We start from the raw sequence: 20,437 nt of genomic DNA on the forward strand, positions 1-20,437 counted from the left end.
CTGTAGCTGGTGGTCCAGCAGACTTTTCCTTCACTCACTGAACTGCTCATTTTTAATGTACTCTTACTTCACACAGCAATTTCTCTCATGCTTACGGAATATCACAACTGAATGAGGTGACGATGGCAACATTTTCAAACAATGTTGATGACACCTGTAAGTCACCAAACTCTGGATGCTCTCCAGACTTGTGCTTTCATATGAATCTTCTCAATAGATGTGGAGTCAAGGTGTATCCTTGACAAACGGTGTAGAGTGTAGTGTGTGTGTGTGTGTGTGTGTGTGTGTGTGTGTGCGTGCGTGTTGATGGGTCTCTTTGTGTGTATGTGCAGAGTCAGAATAGTGATAAGATATCTTTACCTTTGGAACAAGTGGCATGCTGTATTCCTTTGTTGTGCCTGTGAATGGTAGTCTTTCAAGAGCAGTTGATGTTACTGCCATGCTAGCATATTAGCTTGACATCAGTTTGAAAAACATGAGGCTACTGCACATCCGGCTTACATCACCACAAGTGATGAATGAACAACAACATGATATTCTGGTTCCTGTTAGTAATGCAGTCAAAGAGTCCATCCTCAGAGTGAAAGGTAATCGAATGAACAGACAGATGCTGCTCAGGAGATGTTAAGTTCAGTAGAGGTGAGTCTACAAAGGGAAACAATTGCAAGTATGTTCAGTAGAAATACTTGCAACATACTTGATGATACCAGAATATTGATTATAGAACATTGATTACAATGTGGGAGGAAGGGTGCTCCTTCACCACTACAAATACAACTGCACCAATTTCCAGCAGTGTCACCTTCAATTCCTCAGCATGCATCTCATTTCAGTTGTATAGATAGAAAGGCATGCAGCTACATCATTGTGTCTCTCAGAGCATCCTATAGGATATCAGGAAATGTGGTTGCAGTCCAGTCCACTAAACACTTTTTAAACAAATTGAATACATGTTGTTGACATCTTCATTAACAGCAAGGAAATAAAAATGGTCCATACAATTACGATAAAATCTGTATTGTCCCTCTGAGTCTGATATCTCCATAGTTGAATCCTTCTTTTTCTTTTGTAACAACCCCTATCTGCTGTAAATGACTGTTTCAGCCCCGTGGACACTTATACTGTATCAGCGTGTTTCTTGTTTGTCTCATTTGTAGTTTGATGACATTTTATGTTCCAGTACTGATCTAAAAAGCTCTAAAACCACACTTGATTGGAGTTAGTAGATTGTTGAGATTATCCAATGGGTAACTAGCAGCACAGTTGAGTAAGACCATAGCACCTCAGGGAGGGTCAGCAGTACACTTTGAACCACCATCAAGCTCTTGAGGCAGCCCATGGCTGTTCAACATACTGGTACGTATCTGATGTCAGTCTCTATGTTAAAACTACTCTTTTTTTGTCAGCAGCGCAACATGAAGCGGAATGGGAGTCGTGGCTGTGTGACGAGAAAGACCAGATTTGGATCAAGAGAGCGAGACTGGCTGAAGGGGGACACCCAGCGGGGCTGTGTGTGTCTGTATGGGGGGACAGTGGACCCCCAGCCACCTGCCTCTGGTCCACAGGCCTCCTCCACCCCTCAGACAGACCTGCAGTTGGTGCTCTGCTCCACCACTACCACAGTGGAGGAACTGTGTGCTCAGAGGGACGGACAGGGACTCTATATTCAGCTGCATGGCGACTTAGTCAGGTAAAATACACACTAGGTTAAGTCGTCAAAGTAAAGTTGTACTTAATCGTTTCAGCCATTTGGCAAAAATATTCTAAAAAGTTAGAATAGCTGCCCAGAGATCAACTGTAGTTTAAATGCTTGTGCTGTCCTTGGTCCATGTATCCAACATCTACTGTCGTTCATCAGCGTCTTCATTGGATCTATTCAATACAGTGCTGCTGTGCACTCTGAAGCCTCTGAGTGCTCACAGTTTAATGCATAATCATGTACTAACGTGGAAATGGGTTAAAAAATACGAAATACAAACTGACTTGAAGCATAAAAAGATGCTTTGGGTTGCAGTTACACAAATATAGCGCAAGTGAAACACAAGATGTTGTACAACTGGTTTAGACAGCTGCTAAAGTTATAATGGAAGCACATCTCTTCCATCGGATGCACAAAAACAGAGCTTAAATTGGTATAATGACATCCAGTAACATCCCAAAAAAATATAAATTTAGAAGCAATGTCAATTTAAGTAAATGTCCACATCTCATCCTTGTTTATATAACATAAATAAACTACACCAGGCCTGGGCTATTGCTTGATATCCTGGCCATGAAAAGCCTAAACAGAATGTCACCTTAATTAAGCTTGACTTAAAGCAAAGAAGGTAAACACAGCACTGAGGACCTGCTGCAGTTCCTCCAACATCCCATACTCCCACAGCACCACACTCAGGATACCCTCAGGGAACATGATTGTGCGCCTCTCTCGGCTACACAAGCCATATGAAGACAGAAATAGCAAATGACCCCTTGATTATCTGTGAAAGCATAAAAAGCTGGTTCACTGATCCGTGACCAGGAAGGAATCTGGGCCATTCCTCCTTTGCTTGCCTGGGAAAGCCTTTGTGAAGATATTAGAAAACAGAGTCTAAAATAAGAAATAGATTAGCTATAGCTTAAATTACAATGGTTTACGGCATATTCTATGTGAGCCTTACTGTCTCTTCAGGTATTTTTTAATAATGTGGAATATTGAGACGGAGCAAAACCTTCAAATCGTACAAGACATATTTGGTACCAGCTAAATTGTGAGTAGGTGCATTTAAAGTGGAGAATTTTAAATGATTGTGCTTGTAGTATTAATGACTTGAGGATTATGCCATGGACGTGCAGCAGATATTGTGCTGGAAACCTGGCTGGTGGTTATTAATCACTTTACAAGCTGGTAGCCAATGGTGTGATCAGCTCACAGCCAATGAACAAGCCTCATTATACCTCTGCTGATTAAAGATTGTGGGCATTGCACAGTAATGCAGACCGGTAATAAATTAAGCATGTGGATAGGCTGTCAAGATTTAATTTAAAAAGTGCATATATCCATAGAAAATACATTTTGTTTGACTTTAAAGGGGCTTCTGCTTCTAGTGCTATTCATTTATCTCCTTTTTTATAAACTCTCTATAGATAAATGTTTTATGTGTAATAGTTCTTATTACTGTGACTGATAATAGATGTATAAACAAACATCTGAAACATGCAAAGCTGTTGGCAGCACTGACACAAGCACTGAAGAGAGGTTTGTTAGTAAGGACATGATGGGAGGGATGGAAGCTTTTTTTAGTGATTTTCTTTTTATAGCTTGTAGTAATGTGCGGCTTACAGGAAGACATGGTCATGGTTTGTTCCTGCTTAGAGAACGTTGTATTTTGAGTGGGACAAATTCCCTTTTAAGATAAATTTACTGAGACAATGGAGTTGATTGAGGACATTCATCCTTCCATTCATCCATTTTTGAGCCACTCCTGGTCAAAGTCACAGTGCCAACAAGGTGAGCAGAGCAGTCCGGTATTATTTTTCCCAGCAACAGGCTCTTCCTTGGGGATCCTTAAGTGCTCCCGTGACAGATGATATATGTAATCCCTCCGACATGTTCTGGGTATGCCCGGGGTTTCCTCCCAGTTTGTCATGTCCAGAACACTTCCAAAGGGAGGCTCCCAGACATCTCAACTGACTCCTCTCAGGGGAGTTAGCGGCTTGATACCATGGGCCTCCCAAATCACTGAGCTCCTCACTCTGAAATGTAAAGTGAGGCCAACCATCCTGTAGAGGAATCTCATCTCATCTGCTTTTATCTACAATCTGCATGGTGAGGGCCCAGACCAATTGCTATTCAAGAACACCCCTGAGATTGGTCTGGAAGTGCAGAGAGTACCTCTGCAGGATCAGGACACAGCACCAGCTACAGGAGTCAGGTTGGATGAGCCCTGTAAGCACAGCCCAAGTAAGTGATGCAGCGCCACTATCTTGTGGGCTCACCACAGACAAGGTGAAGGGTAGGGGCTGGGTGAAAGGCCTGTTGGCCAAGAGGAGGGGTTCAATAGAAAACCGCTGATGGAGGATGTTTTTGATAATATTATCATGTATTTGCTTTGAGTTAAAAACTTTGACCTGCAATGGTTGTATATGAAAACTAATCTTAGTCACAAAGCAATATATATTCGTTATGAAAATCTAACATTACACACAGGCTTGGCTTGACTGTTACGGCCATTTAGAAACCCATGTCTACCCACAAAAATTGTGTTTTGGATTGTTAATTGTAAGATTTGCTCCATTATGGTCTGATTATTGATTTTCACAGGACTTATCGGTCAATACAGTACAAGGACAGCAGCTAGTTAATAGGTTTAAACAGTTGGGAATGTCCCTTTTCCTCTGATTCTTTTGCAAACAACAACCACCTTTTCTCAGCAATCGGTCTCTATGGTAAGGAACTGAACCCTTGCTAAATGATCTATGTTTGCTGAGGCGTCACATCTCATGCCAGCAAATTAGATGTAAAACACACCCTGATGAAATCCACACACCCCACACACCCATTTTCAGATATTTTGGCTGATTAGACCTCTACTCAGGTTCATGTTGAGTGGAGCCATGCTGGGAATTACTAGCACAAACTAGTAATGATTGTAAAAGTGAAGAAAAAAACCCTGTCAATCAACCACTGTCTGTACACACAAACACACACACATTCCAGAGAGGTTTAATTAGCCAAATTAAGTAAAACACGTGTATGGATAGACCATTCTTTCTGTAACCCCCAGCTCTCTTTTTTGCATCGGCTACTGGTTGTGTCTCAAGTAAATCGAGGGACACATTTCCATAGTTTGCTGCAAAATGTACCTTCCACCCTGAGGACAGATGAACCCACTGCATTTGACAGAGATTGAACAGCTTCTTGCTGCATTGCCCAAGATTGGAGGATTTGTGAATAAATGAGGCATATCTAAGTGAATGGTCAATAGGGATTGTCGGTCGTCCTCCTCTCGCTGACCTACAGCAAGCTGCGTAAATCCTGCATTGACGTTTTAAGGTGTTGCTGCCACAGCTGTCTGAAATAAAATAACATGATTCTGCAAGTCATATAGTGCACATTGTGCTTGCAAGACTTTCGTCATGCAACCAGACAGTAAGCATTTATGTGAAAGGCTGCTTGAATCAGGCCGTGGGTGCTGGATTTCAGGGTTGACATTGATCCTGTTAGAAATCAGCGGGGAGAGTCCTTAAAGCGTTAGTGGACCGAGATGATTTCCTCAGTTTAAGTTAAATGCACAGTTAGGGGAAAAAACTACTTAATTCTACATTTCAACACATTTATTTGTTTTGTTTTGAGAAAATAAAAGTCTGAATATGTACCATGTTCATTTTGCTGTTCATAGTGAGAAATACTTTTTTTTTCATGAAGGAAAAACTTTTAATGGCACAGTTTTGGATTTTGCACATGTGCATTTTTCCACTTTTTGGTTAGGTCTGGAGCTCTGTCAAACCTCACAGGACAATTTTCTTCTTTTAACAAAAAACAAAAACCAAAAGCGGCACACAAGGACCATGATTCAGTCCCTGGCAGTGGTGCCTTCAGCTTGGCCAGATCATCTGCCATTGAAGCTATTGGAATGTGTTCTGTGATGTGCTGTATACTTACACCTCCTGAACCCTCCTGAAGTTTTTTTCTCTTGGGAGTTGAACTCTCTGGACTTTCCTGCTATCTCATTCAAAATTGGTGTTCTTTTTTTAACGAGGATAAAGAATTGGTCTTTGATTAAATAGCTTCAGTGTGTGTATCCCCCTTATACTGAGTGAAGGGAACTGGTGGTAACTACTTTGTGGTGGGCATCATTATACCACCTCTCCTTTTCTTTTGTCCTGTAGGCGGCTGGACCCCTGTGAGCGCCCGCTCCAGATGCTGTATGACTACCTGGCAGCGTTGGGCTACGCAAAGCCTGTACGAGTGCAGCAGGAAGCAGCCAACTCAGACCTCAGCTGTTTGATCCGTTTCTACAGTGGTGAGTACTGACCCACAGGGGCCATCATCCCCAATCTTCACTATAATCTGCTGCTGCTCAGTGGGATCTAGCAGCAGGAAAACTGACCAAAGGGTCTAAAAACAGGCCACAGCAGGTCAAAACGTTTTTTTGTTTTTTTTATCACATCCTCTTTTTATCTTGTGTCTGTGTGTGTACATGAATGTGTGTGTGTGTGTGTGTGTGTGTGTGTGTGTGTGTGTGTGTGTGTGTGTGTGTGTGTGTGCTTTCAGCAAGGACAAAGTGAAGCCAGTTGTTGTTTGAGGCTCCTTGAGAGTGATGCCTTTCAAAAGCTGTCTCTAGTATCCAATATAGCCTGGGATGACACAAACGCACACCAATCATGGCCTCATGATAAGTGCCTGACCATCCTTCATCCTGTGGTGATTCTCCATCCCCATGTGGGCTGCCTTTCACCTGATGCTGTCAGCACACTCCCATGACCCCAGTATCGGAGTGACTAAGTATCCCTGTGTCAGTGTGATATATTAATGCAGTAACAGAATGGATGGGACTCTTTGGGTCTTAATACAGCTCACGTAAACCCACAGACATCTCTAGCTCTTCTCGTTTGAGTCCGTGCATTGGTCTAATGAAACTCCTACAGTTGCAGCATTTACGGGATTTGCCATTAAGGGGGAATGGTGAACGATGTTCTGTGATGTGTTTTCACTTGATAAACCGTCTGATGTTTTCTGTTAAGTCAGTGGAACTCCTTATGTTTGGGGTTTTAACTCCTCACATGCGACTGTGCCAGAGAATACAGCGAGCAAACCACAGCGTCTAAAGAGCTCACATGTAAATCCTCCCACATAAAGTAAGCAACCCTCCCTACACTGAAATTTGGTGCTGCCACACTGAATAAGAATACAAGCTATCTATTGAAATGATCTGGTTGGCTGATTCATGAGGAGACTGCGAAGACATGGCAAATATTTTAGGGGATAACATGCAAACTCCACACATAAAGGCCACATAATTTGTTTAATATAATTCTGAGGTTTCTGAGACATTTTTGATTTTTGAAAAATTTGAATCTTGGACTTCTTTCTAGAATAAGATACTTTGGCATCCTTTGTCTTTTATAAACACACCATTCAGTCTTGATGATCATCACTCGGGTAAGAAGCACAAGTGTTGTGTTTTTCTGACATAAGCTAGCCACTGTAGAATGAATACAACTTTCTCTTTATGTCTGCCTGTTAATACAACTGGTGTTTGTTTGTTTAGCTGTCAGATCTTAAGCACACTGTGGCCTCAGTCTTATTCCTAGTCCCTATTTGTCCAATTGAAGCTTTACTGTTGTTTGCCCCTTGCCAACACGAGAACTGGTCAGATCTTGGCTACTATCAGTAGTCAGGCCACATTGGTCAGAGTGTAGCCAGGCCCCTTGGAGACTTCCTGCCTCCTTTTGTCAACTCATGGGAAAAGAGGACCAGAGACCAGGCACAAGTGGTACTTTGGCACTCTTGATGCACAGCCAAGGCTGAGGGCACAACTTTGTTTTGGCCATTTTCTGCTCTTAAAACTGGGGGAGGTGGTGAGAAGTAACTGTTTTGGAGTAGAACTTGCAGCTTGTGGTGGTTGTGCTGAATTACCTCAGTGTGTTCACCCACCCTCCCCGTGCTGGTGTTCAGGAGCTTTCCAGTCATACAGCTTCACCAGTAGATCTCAGTTCCTGGCTGGCACAAGGTTACCCTGGTTTTTCATTCCCACCCACAGTGGTATTGTAGGTGGGCTGCGATGCATTGTTGCAACACACAACAACTGACTTGTTCTGAGATCCCTCTCCCAGGTGCTTGCTTGTCTCTCGGCTGTTGTCAGGGGTAATGATCTGACTAAGCAGTTGAGGGAAACTGTGGTCCATCAGTAAAGACTACAGCTGCTACAGAACTGCCTGATGTGGTGCACTGCATGTGTCAGCTCTGCACGTTTGTCTGTTTTATGGCCTTATTTTCTCTTAAGCCACTAAAGAGTTTCAAAGGGCAATGCAGCAGGTAATTTATTAAACTTCACTGTCCTCTTATTTGTTTAGGAGACTAATCTCGAACCTTCTTCCAACCTCCTGCTTCCCACCCACACACACACACACACACACACACACACACACACACACACACTCACTCACTCACTCACTCACTCACACACTCACACACACACACCCCGGCTGTGGTGCACAGATGAGATGAAAACAAACATGGACAGGGGAGTAAATATTTCCAAATGCTGACTTAATAAAAAACTCTCCTAGTGAAAACAAATGCAGAGACCTGAGGGCCAGTGGTTGTCTGTGTCGGCCCATGCAGCTGCAGCACAGCCTAGGCCGGCTGTAAACTCCACTGATCCCTGGTCCACCTCTGCCTGGGTGATCTCTGTTTTACATCTTTGAGATTAGAGACCTGAAGCTGTTGTGCAAAGTACACGTCAAGCCCACTGTCAGTGTCATAGCAGAAGGAAATAAGTCATCTGCAAGCAGTGTGAACTCAGATTATCACTTATTGATTTTGCTGGTGCTGATTTACTAATGAAAATTAAACCTAAAGGAAGACTGTGGATATCCTAAACTGTGATGACATGGACAGTGAACCAATGTCTAACTCTGAGGTCCAGTGGTTTATCACTGAGCCGGAATAATTGTGTCCTGGAGGAACAGAGAGGCTATAATCACAGTGGATAACTAATCAAGGGCGCTTCTTCATTTTTTTGGTATAAAGGCAGAAAGAATTGGTTTACAGGGCCAAAAAGTGGAGAAGCAGTCAGAATGAGACTTAAGAGAAAAATGAAACTCTGTTCAGATCCGGATTCCCACAAAATTGCCCCCGAGCAACAGAGCTCAGCAAAGAGCAGGCTCTCTGCTGTTTCCTGACAGCTCCTCATAACATGCTGTTTCTGTGATGGAGCTCGGTTTCTCCCGAGGATTTCCTCTTTATCATTGGAAAACTGGCAGACTGTCTCTTATCCAAGACTCGTGGTTAGTTTCCAAATGGCTTACTCCCGCTGAAAAGTATCCACTATTTTAACGGTCATCTGCATTCAGAAGCAGTATTCAGCGGTGCGTCTCCTATCTGTGTCATTCACAGTGTTGACTTGCCATATTTGATATCTGTTGCATATATTTCTTGCACAAAGTTTAAACAAGAGGATTTTCTTGAGGTAAACACAGACCACCAAAAGCGGGCATCTGGGTGGTGGGTTGAATTTGAATTTGCTGCCAAAAAAGAGCTTGCTGTTCTGAGTCAAATCAGACTGTGTTTCCGCCTCCACTGACCCCCTACTGAATGCTAACGCAATCTATGCAATCTTGAGCGAGACAGAAAACCTGTGGGATACAGGGAGTATTGTGTTCGACTGAGTGCTCGACAGTTGCCCTGAAATCATGTGATTAAAACAGTTTCAAAAACACCCACCAGAACAAGATCAAGAGCTACCAACTGAAAGACATGAACATTGGCACAATGACGTTTGTGTTTGACAATACATTAGAAACAGTGGCCACTTTACCTGTTTTGGGGGTGAATTCAAATTTCCATATCCCTCCTTCAATGATGAATTATTTTAAATTAAGCATTTTGCAATATTTATTTAGCCTTAAGAGGTTTACAAGAGAGCGGATATTTTGATTGAAGTCAGTGTGGTGCCAACTTCTTTTTTCTTAGTGTGCTGACAAACATTATGTATGCTGGCATCCAGTTAATCAACAGCTGTTCTGAATTATACATTGCTACTCTTGTAGATCATTTTGAAGACCATTTTCTAAGATAAACTCATATTTTAGAGGCTGGAACCATCAAATATTTGGCATTTTTGCTTGAAAAACAACTGAAGCTATTTTCTTTTCAAAGTTTATCGATTACGTTATTAATAATATATTTTTAAATCCTTAATAATACATGTAATATTATTAACATAGCAGTTCATTGTTATAGCAATAGAAACGAAAAGCCAAATTTTATTCCTTTGCATGGAGCTATTTTGACAAATGGCTTCAGTTTGACATATTCCTTTCTAGCCCTCCACCCAGTTCTAGTTCCTCAGTTCACTTCCTCTCGTATTTTTCATCACCCAATCACATTCTATCTTAAACCTGTCATATCCTTTTCAGATCCTTTTTTGCTCCCTTTCCTCTGTTTCTCTGTCCACTTATATTCTTTAGTGATAAGTTAGCAAAATCTGACCCGTCGTGACCTTGTTGCTCATCTGGCATGCCATGTGAAGTGAGATGTCACTGAGTTTGCCGGCAAGTGAAGGCTTGCAGCCACACTTGAGATGAACAGAGGAGGGATAAGAAGTCGTAAAGGCGACTCTCTGATCTGTCACTTGTCACGGCGTCCCCATGGTTCGGCAGCCCCTCCGAGGACGCCGCTTGACCCGCTGATGATTAGTTTATTGGAGGCCGTGCAGCCTCTCTGTGGCCCTGCACCTCCATACTCCCCGAGCTCGGACAAAAACTTCCTGCAACAGAAAATCTGTGACAATGTCACCGAACCCCTCTTGAGCCACTCGGAATGGTCAACAGTATTGGTCATCGTTGGGAGGAGATTGATTTGGCTGACATCGTGGAGGCTTACCAGCTCAGACTGGACTTTGATTTTGTGAACAACCTGTTCCCCTAGCAACTAATAGCCCCACAGACCTTCAGGGATTGCGTGTGTGTTTGTTTTAAAAGTTGTCTCTTTATGGCCCAGACTTGATGTTGCGTAAATAGGCCAATGATTTTCAGATGGGTGGTTGTATTGATATGAAAGGTCAAAAGCAGTTTGTTACGCTCATACCGTATGAAGTGAAGTGTGCATTTTTTGTATGCATATTATGTGAGTATTTCTCACCCATAGCTTTAACAGAAAACTAATTTAATAGAGGTAATATTTCACTTATTAGCAAGCACAAACATTTTAGCTGCAGATACGTTTTCTGTCGATCGATTGAACTAGCTGATCCTTTCAGCTCTGCACAGAAGCACTTTAAGGTTCTGCCTCCTATCAGTCTTCCTTAGATGACCTGTGTCATACAAATCCCTAAAATGTAGTGGGATTTTAAAGAAAGATGACAGTTCAGGAGATTATAGCTGGTGGATAATACTTGTGTTACAATGGAGGGACATTTTGAAGTCTTCACCTGAACCACTTCTCGCTGGTTTTAGGGTAGTTTAGGAATTCTTTCTTGCACTATAAATGTTCAGAGCATTGATGAGCTTGACCAGACTGTACGTTAGCATTCTGCAGGTAGCGCTCCCCTGACAGCCTAACAAAGCTAAGTGCTGTGTTGTGTTCATCTCTGGTGATATACTGTGAAGCCAGTGAGAGCATCTTGTCAACCTGTGTCAGTTCGTAGCGAGTGGGTGCGTGATGATGAGTTTATTGATATATGCACTGCAGTGGGCGAGTGTTTTGCTTAATTACTTGTTTAAATGAATATGTTATTCTTCGTTTATTCTAACTTACTCTCTCCTTGGTCAGCTGTATTCCGTTGATATTACAAATACAAATTACAAATACTCTAATGAAGTACGTGATTACTTTTTTTGTATTTGACACACAGATGTGTGTGTGGATTCCTGGCATGGATTTAAGCATCAGTTCATAGTAATTCCTTGCCTCCATACTTTATAATTTTTCTGTAGCACTGGGTATCGTTTGAAATGTTTTTGGTACCAAGATCAAAATCATACTTTTTTGATATCTTTCTTGAAAGAGCATAAACACTTTTTCCAACAAATCATTCCAGCGTAAAGAACAATAAGAATCTTAAAAATTCAATGCTGACTTCCAACGTTGTGTGTTACAGACACAATACGGTCCGTGCCAAAAAAGCATTGTGGTTCACTATCCAGCTCTATGTCCAGATGTTTTCCCCCTTTCACGTAGGTCCATACTACCCATCACTGACGCTGTGAGGGTTTGTGTCTCTAATTTTCTTTTTGAGTGAGGGGACGCCCGAGGATCAGTCAGTGCTATTGATCTGCCAGCCAGCCAATTTGTTGTTAGAAGCACTTGGCTTGTTCATTACCGGTTTCCCTGGCGAAGAAAAACATGAGCAGCCTTTCATTTCGTTTGGATGCCCTCGTGAAGTGAAAGGGAAGGTGGAGAGGAAGAGCAAGTCTGACAGACCGAGGGAGAGAGAGCAGGTTGCCAATGAGAGCCTCTGAGTGGGAGGCAGCATAAGTTGGTTTGAGGAAAATTTAACAACAGAGGACACAAGGCTGAGGCACTGTCTCCTCTGTGCTTATTTGACCTGCCATTAACCTGAATGTACTTGAAGCCTGGTAGAGACAACAGCACTGCTGTCTGGTGTGTCCTCCAGCATCGGCCAGCTAAAGCTGCCTGCTGTGCAAGTTGGCATAATTGAATTGAAACGAGTGAAATTTAATGTGACAAAACCCTGACTCATTCATCAATATGACTGATGCTTCTGCTTGCATAGAGTGAGAGAGAGAGAAAAAGGAGGAAGAGATAGATAAATTATTCATGCAACATTTACAGGACACCTTGACAATTTACCTGCACCGTAGGGCTGATGTTTTGACTGATGTGTTGATTTCACACATCCGAGTTTGATCTATAAAGAGAGGGAGGAGAAATTATTTGAAAAAGGGAAAAAGAGAAGAACTTTGATCCTTAATTGCAGGGATCAATTGAGATACGATTGGGTAGAGTTCTGCACTGCCTTAAACTAAGAAGATCTTTCTTTTAGGCGCTATGGCTTGGACCTCTGTTTAGGTCTAAAACTGACACCAGCCCATACCAACGTCTTCAAGATCCACCCTACCAAAACTGACTGGTACTGCCAAACTAGACCTTTCACGGAGCTGAATTCTCGCGATGTCACCAATTCACGCGACAATCGCGGGATCACATATCACACGAAAATTGATCTTGTCAGACTTGATGCATTTGTGTCCGGTAAGCAAGAGCACGGACCAATCAGCATCCTGTAAGTAACTACGGGCAATTGTGGGCGTGGCTTAGGTGTGCTTTGGACAACACAGAGAGGAAACTGTTCATTCTAAACAGTTCTAAACATCAAAGTGCACACAGTTTCCAATGCAGCTTCTCAGATGGTTCTGTATAACAAACCATCTGCCGGTTCAGGTGAATGAACCTAACCCTTGGCCCAAAGCTATAGTGCTTCTGGACTGTTACCTTGCTGTTACCTTACTGTACTCTGTCTCTTTCCCACTGAGCATTGTGTGTCTACTTATAAAACCTGACAAGCATGAACACAGGATAAATCTTTAGAAAATTTGTACCAAACCTAACCCGTATCTCATAGTTCCCAACAAAGGTTTTGCGTTGGGTCCAGTCACAGCAGAACTCTTCTCTGGCTTTAGTGGAGTTTAATGTAGAAACTTTCTTCCCCTTACTTACTACATCAAACTTAATATTATCATGCAGAGAGATCTATCCAGATGTACAGTAGATGAGATAATAGGGCAGTGTCCATCCTAAATACTGACGAAAGATCAGTTCCTGAAATTATTAAGTTAAACAGATGACTAATACATAGGTGATATCATACTGACCTGTGAGTATCTATATGACTTCATTTTCTGGAAGCTTTCATCCTATGGTTAACTGCAGAACATTTGCTATTAATTTGCTGAAATTGTTTAGCACAGGAGGCTTGGGGGTTCTTGTGCCTTGGATTGATGTCTGTGGATCTACACTAACCTCTGTGTGTGGGCTTTTCCCTTCAGAGCGTCCAGTGAATGCAGACCAGCAGGAGCGGACCCTGCTGAAAGGCGTATTCAGCGTCAGGAAGGGCAAGTCGCAGCTGCACAAGTGGGCAGAGCGGCAGGTCATCCTCTGCGGCACCTGTCTAATTGTGGCCTCCGTCAAAGACAGCCTGACTGGGAAGATGCACATCCTGCCCCTGGTGGGGGGAAAGGTGAGAGTTCAGTGTTTCGAGATCAGATAACCTGAAGTGGTGTTAACCTTTCACTGTGCCTGGGTTGAGCCCACCCTCCAGGCTAATTGTAGATACTAGTGATGTACAGGTCAGTCTTTATTACTGTATCTGCACCCACCCGAGCCGTTATGAGAGCCAATTTGCACCGCCCAATCTACAAAAATATTTGTGTTTAGTGTCAGCTACCCGACCCAACCTGCAAACCGCTAACTAGAACTGGACAGAGGTCTGAGACGAGGACAGAGACGAGTGGACTTGAGCGCCGCAGTCTTGCAATGTGTGTGTGTTTGAGAGAGAGACAAAGAGAAGGTGGACTATTGCACTCAATGTTTCTGTAAATTATTAACTTTCTCACAGCGCTACTTTTGTCACTTTTTGACCCACTTGCCCGAACCTGTGATATTTCATAGTAAGCTTGTTATTACGATATGCAACCCACCATAAAATGCTTTAAAATCTGTAAAAATCCCAAAAGCAGGGCCACCCGATAGCTTGGTAGGCCTACATGCTAGCTGCAACTGTTCTAACCTTAACCCTAACCCTCCCCCTATTTCCTCTCACTTTGTAACAACTGTTAAGTGAGGGCGACATTTTTACTGAACGATGAAATATTAATGGAAAAAAAGATGCAGCTTACATTTCTGTGCTGATGTGATATCTAGTGGTAAACCTCAGTTGTGCAGTCACAATCAAACGGTTATGAAGCTGTCACCATTGTCCTCTCTCTCTCCAGCTCACACAGCTGAATTGAACCGGTTTGGTCTTTTAGCAAATCTAGTTGATACATCATTGAAGAACAGTAAGATGAACACTGACTGATACATAACTGTGTTAAGATTACTGAAAATGTAGATATTGTTTGAGCAATATCATTGCAGTAACGAGTATTTATAATCATCGTTTTCCGTTTGTGTTTTCTCTCCCAGTGTTCCTCCTCATCGTATCTGTGTATTGTCTTTGTATTGAGGTGGAGGAGGTGAAGCGGAGGCAGCACTGTCTGATGTTCAGCTCAGCCGGATCACAGGCCCAGACATACTTTGTCAACTTTGACACACTCGCAGACTACCAGCGATGGCATCGGCAGGCATCAAAAGTAAGCAAGAGAAAAAGGGTGTGTGTTACTGTGTGTGCAGGACACAATATCAGCATCAGCATCAGTTTGTTTCCTGTTAGTTCCACTGGGGTCCTACTTAAATCAGAGATTAGATGTTGGGACTACAGTTGTTTTCTGCCTGTTGAGTCATCCAATCAGAAACCACCTCTCTGAGTGCGTTTGATTGGCTCTACAGAGGCAGACTCTCAGCGGTGTCTGGCATTGATTGAACAGCATACCTCTATTCACATAGTTTATCCTGTGACTTTTTTCTACATAGGCACTCAGCAGTAGAGATTTTCTTTTATACCAGTCAATCTGGATTAGAGGATGCTAAATGACCCAAACACATTTTTGTGTTTATGTCATATGCTGTGTGTCTTTCAAAGAATCTAGCCAGGTCTTCACAGCTGTTCTTCAAAAAAAAATGTTCTTTCTGTTCTGCCCAGCTTGCTTTGTCTCTAATATTCTAATTAATGGCTATTGTGCCGCAGCTCCTTCCTGGAGCTGAACAGCCGCTGTGAGAGCCTCCACTGAGGCAGAGCCAGCATACAATTAGCCATGGACAGAGAAAGCCAACAGAAAAAAGAAAGAAAATCCAATTAGTTGCAGATTCACACTAAGTCCAGGATCTCTCTCTACCATGGTGGTATGGATTACTGGGTTAGAGTAAGCTGTTCGTGCACTGTATTGAGCCTGAGACTTAAACAAGAGGTTTCTATGGAGACTATAGGGATGATGGTTGATGAAGGTTTGGGCCAGTATTTATGCTACATTACTCGAGTTGTTGACTTCTGTGTGTGTGTCTGTGCGTGTGTGTGTGTGTGTGTGTGTGTGTGTGTGTGTGTGTGTGTGTGTCTGTGTGTCTGTAAGCAAGTACACTTGTGCTTGCAAAATGCACTTGCAGGACTGTACTGAATATTGGCATTTAGGGATACATTACAGAGCAGCATATCAGAATTTTTGTATATGCATTTGTATTTATAATTTGTGTGATTATATATTCATAGGAAGTCAGAGTATGTTAAAGATATTGTAGATGAGTAAGATTTTAAAACTAATTGTTGACTCATTTTATAGCTAATTCGCAATTGATGCAGTGTATTACAATTGAAAGGAAATCTACTTTTTAATATACTACGAACAAAATGTGTGTGATGATGACAGTCACTAAAACTGCGATGGCATCAGTTGGCAAACAACAACTCTCAGAAATGTGATACGTTTAGCTGTGTTCAGCTGGGCTAGTTGGACATGTTTGTTAATCACACAAAAGCAGAGAATCTCAGTTTAAAAGGAAATGATCTGATTGCACGTATGAATGATTGAATCAATGTGTAGTGACTGATCAAAGACTGACAGGACCACAGTAACTGGTAAAATTACTGTCCCACCTTTCATGCTCTGGGTTTTTATTCTTTGTCTTATTCCTCAATCACATAGCTTCACAATGTTTAATTACTCTGTAAATCATCTAAAACATCAAAACTGTTTTATTTTCTCTCTACACCTCTTTAATTCTTCTCTGTCAATCTGTGTCCGTCCGGCTCTCACATCATTTAATCACTTGTTTAAAGAGGAGTTGTTGTTTTTTTAATGTGGCTGGCAGATGAGTAGTTTTCTGGTAGCAGTTTTGCCTTTGTCATCTCTAAAAGCGGTGACGTGATGTCACGCTCTGCTGAGCAGCAGTCCCATTTTCTGGGTTGCTGCACAGTGTGCAGCCCTGTAGTTAATGGAGGAGACTGTCGTCAGACTGGGCTGGACGAGCACTGCTGGCTAGTCTACAATGAAGAAACTGTGAGACAAAGCTGTGTAACTGTACTGTAACAGTGTTAGTGTAGACAGAGATTTTAACTATGGTAAAATAAGCACAAAATCACACTAATGTAAATGCATTCAAACACTACTTGACACTCACACACATTAGTTTTGCTACTGAGGACATTGTGTGTCTTTCATGTCTTGGCACTGAAAGTGCAAGGAACCAAAACAATTCAATAGCACCTCAAACTACAGTTTTCAAAATGACCATGAAGTAGAGTCAATACCTGTCTCAAACAGTTTCAGCAAAGACTAAATGTTGTGACCTTAATGAAGATAGGATTTATTAAAGGACTGTTGTATTAGAGTTGTTTTAGATAGGTGTACTTAATATACTGGCAGCTCAGTGCACTGTATTACTACACATGTTTTCTAAGGCCTGACTGTAACTGCCTTATTTTAAGGAGTTATTATATTTCTCTCTTAATTCATGATGATTGTGTTTCCCTGGAAGATAAAGTTCACTGAACTGGAAACTGGGGCATTTTCTGTTTGAAGTAATGTCTTGCCTAGGCAGCTGGCTGCTTGCATAATCTGAGGTGAGTGTAGTTGCTTCCACTGTCCATTGTCCCAGCTCATGTAAAAACTCTTTAAATAGAGCCTGCTTTCTGCTGTATATTGAGTTGGAGTTCACAACAAGGTGTGAGGTGTTAGGGTGGTCGTGCCCTGATTGTGTGGATCAAATGCTCTTAGGATTGCAAGCCTACAAGAAAAAAAATTGTTTTATCGTCTTGAAATATTGAGGCTAGGAAATATACTGGTTTTCTTTATTAGATGTGGCTGGTGCTGATGGGAAAGTCACTGAAATTTAGTCCAATATCGTAATGCCATCAGTATCACATGAGGATAACTTACAAAAAAAATGCAACATTTATGTAACATTTATGTTAGCCCAAGTGCACTGCAGCAGGCAGCTCAGTAGATGTTGACAGGGCATGTGCAAACAGGTTTCAGGTGTGCTTCTGTATGAGCTACTTGTTGTGATATGGAAGATGCAATCTCTGAACCCATCGGCTATCGGCCTGATGACGGATAAGCCTCTGGGGGCAAAGGGCTATGTATATCTCTGGGTTTCCAGTGTAGGCAGCAGATATCCGGGCCAAGAATTCCTTTTCTGAGCGCTGCTCATTGTTTACAGTTCAATCGACAACTTGAACAAGACTGAAGTTGGAGTTAAGAGACGATGTGTACAACCGGGTTGTTTCACAAGTAACCAGTTTACAAGCTAATTTTAAACCAATGAAAAGCTAAAGAATCGTCAGACGAGGTGAGTTCCCAGATAGCATTTCGGCAATGTGTTCCGCGTCTTTTGTTCTCCACACAGACTATTTACCTGCATTCAACCAAAGCCTGCTCAAACGGGAAACAGAATGCTTCTGTTACCAAAATCTTGTCCCATTGCATGGAGATAATGGAAGATATGATGCTGACATGCCAAACATTAAACAATAGTACTCTTTCCAAGCACTTAAAGTTTCCTTTCTTAACTCTGTGTGTGTGTGTGTGTGTGTGTGTGTGTGTGTGTGTGTGTGTGTGTGTGTACAGGTGGTGTCTCAGACAGTCAGTCTGGTGGACCTGTCGTGCTACAGTCTGGAAGTTGTGCCTGAATATCTCTTTTACAGTCAGGATATCACCCACCTCAACCTGAGACACAACTTCATGAGCCTTCAGGGGCCTGGAGGCCTGCTCAACCTCCCCAGGTAACCACACATTCTTAACCTGTATAGTTTCATATAAACATGGGATGGAGGAGACCATTTTTAGCCGGGATCACAGCCTTGCAGCAGAATGTGTCTGTTGACCCTGTGCTCCGGCATCAGTTAATTCACTACGTTTCATAGTTTATTTTCTTTGACCACAGGAGATAATACATGTGACTACAGTGATCTAAATCAGGTGCACAAGATGTGCATTTAGATCTGCTGCAGCCTTTTTTTTTCTTTTCTTTTTTTTAGAAAGAGGATGCGTGGATAAAAGGAAATAGTCTCTACCCTGACCAGTGACTCACGATAGCCAGCCACCACTACCACTCACAGCACCTTGGGGAACAATAGGAAGGAGAAGTTAATATGGAAGATCTGGCATAGCACCACCTCATTCATCACAGCCCAGTCTCTTTGACATGAGATGCAATGTTAACACACGCACACATCAGAATCGATGCTTAGGATGTATTTCTATTTGAAACAGCCACCTGATATCATAGGATGTGACAGAGTATTTCATGAATGAACAAACACACATTTCAAACTATCTTCATTAAATGTAGTAGACATTGTATGACTGGCCGATCTAAATCTGGTAACATCATACACAATAATACAAATGGGGTGATTTGAATACCTTTTTCAATGTGAACAATGCCCCATATTGCCTGACGAGATACTGACTTTTTTCCAGCTTCTTTTAAAGCCGTATTAATAACATCTTGCAAACCAGAAGAACAAATAACAGCACAAAACTAACCCGAACCCAAAGTGAGCTTGAGGGGAATTAATCTACAGTTTCTAATTTCCACCATGTTCTTCCAGTATGTCGAGCTTCAGCTGTTTGTTCGTTAGTACCACATATATCGTCTTTTCAAACATCTTTCCTTGCCAACTGCATTCGCCTGAGGCATAACTTGTAGCTCTGGAGAAAATGCTCTGAATAAGTCGACCTCCGTAGCAGGTCAGTTAGCATGCTGGGGCTCCTCTGTGTCATTGAATCCGAACTGTATTTCCACTGCTCTTTCTAAACATCACAGTCACCTTCTGTTACTCATATGAAAGCAACAACAAACAAAACTAACATATTTACCCTTTAATTTAAACCACAGCTTTTGGTTGCTGTTTCTTTGAAGAAATTCAAGCACTCTCTTTTTTTGTTTGCACTCTTTTCTGTCGTCTTTTCTGTGGAACAGTGCTAGATCATAGTAAAGTTGTGTCAGACACTGGGTGGAGAAACATCCAGGTACATCGCACTATGTTGGTGTTCAGTCACTGTTACAACACATCTGTTCACAAGATATTTGTGCAAATGAACTGGGCAGATGTCACAATGAATATGGCAAGCAAGGTCCTCCATGCTGTTTTCTCTTTCTTCAGGTTTTCTCAGCTGAAGAGTCTGAACTTGTCTCACAACCGTCTGGGTGTGTTCCCTGAATGTGTATGTGAGATCCTCACCCTGACTGAACTCAACCTCTCCTGTAATAGTCTCCACACAGTCCCTGTGGAGATAGGAAACCTTCAAAGGTGTGACACACATGCACTACATACATACATTGCAGTACATTAATACAATAGTTAGGAAATGCATGAACAAACAGTACACACAACATTCTATTTGAACCGCATTATGTAATTGCAGCAGCAGCACATAAAAAAGTACACCAAGTAATGATACAAGAAGTGAATCTCAAAGACAACCACACAGTGAAACGCTGCACACATTGCAATTTAGGTCACCTTAAAAGGAGACAACACCTTTGCATAAACAAGCATGAAACAGTTGATATAGTCACAACCATGCCTCATACTGGGCACAAAAGGTAAGGATAATTAATTGTTTGGCAAATATACATATTTTGTCTTAATTGTGTCCCTTTATCCTCTGT

At 42.1% G+C, this 20,437-nt stretch overlaps 1 protein-coding gene across 2 annotated transcripts in view; it reads left to right on the forward strand.

Annotated features, from left to right (window-relative positions):
- Nucleotides 1-20,437, forward strand: part of phlpp2 (PH domain and leucine rich repeat protein phosphatase 2) — a 38,678-nt gene that overhangs the window by 2,795 nt on the left and 15,446 nt on the right. The window contains exons 2-7 of one of the 2 annotated variants that reach the window (XM_068730244.1): nt 1,407-1,690; nt 5,872-6,005; nt 13,717-13,907; nt 14,896-15,021; nt 18,388-18,542; nt 19,929-20,075. In XM_068730244.1, the coding sequence (XP_068586345.1) occupies nt 1,407-1,690; nt 5,872-6,005; nt 13,717-13,907; nt 14,896-15,021; nt 18,388-18,542; nt 19,929-20,075 (1,037 nt within the window). The remainder of the gene's footprint in view (nt 1-1,406; nt 1,691-5,871; nt 6,006-13,716; nt 13,908-14,895; nt 15,022-18,387; nt 18,543-19,928; nt 20,076-20,437) is intronic. The other variant, XM_068730245.1, reaches the window with a different exon arrangement.

This window comes from Cebidichthys violaceus, unplaced genomic scaffold, assembly GCF_023349555.1.
Source record: "Cebidichthys violaceus isolate CVI_PGR_0920_01 unplaced genomic scaffold, fCebVio1.0.p SCAF_5, whole genome shotgun sequence".
In the NCBI taxonomy this organism is placed as follows: domain Eukaryota; kingdom Metazoa; phylum Chordata; class Actinopteri; order Perciformes; family Stichaeidae; genus Cebidichthys; species Cebidichthys violaceus.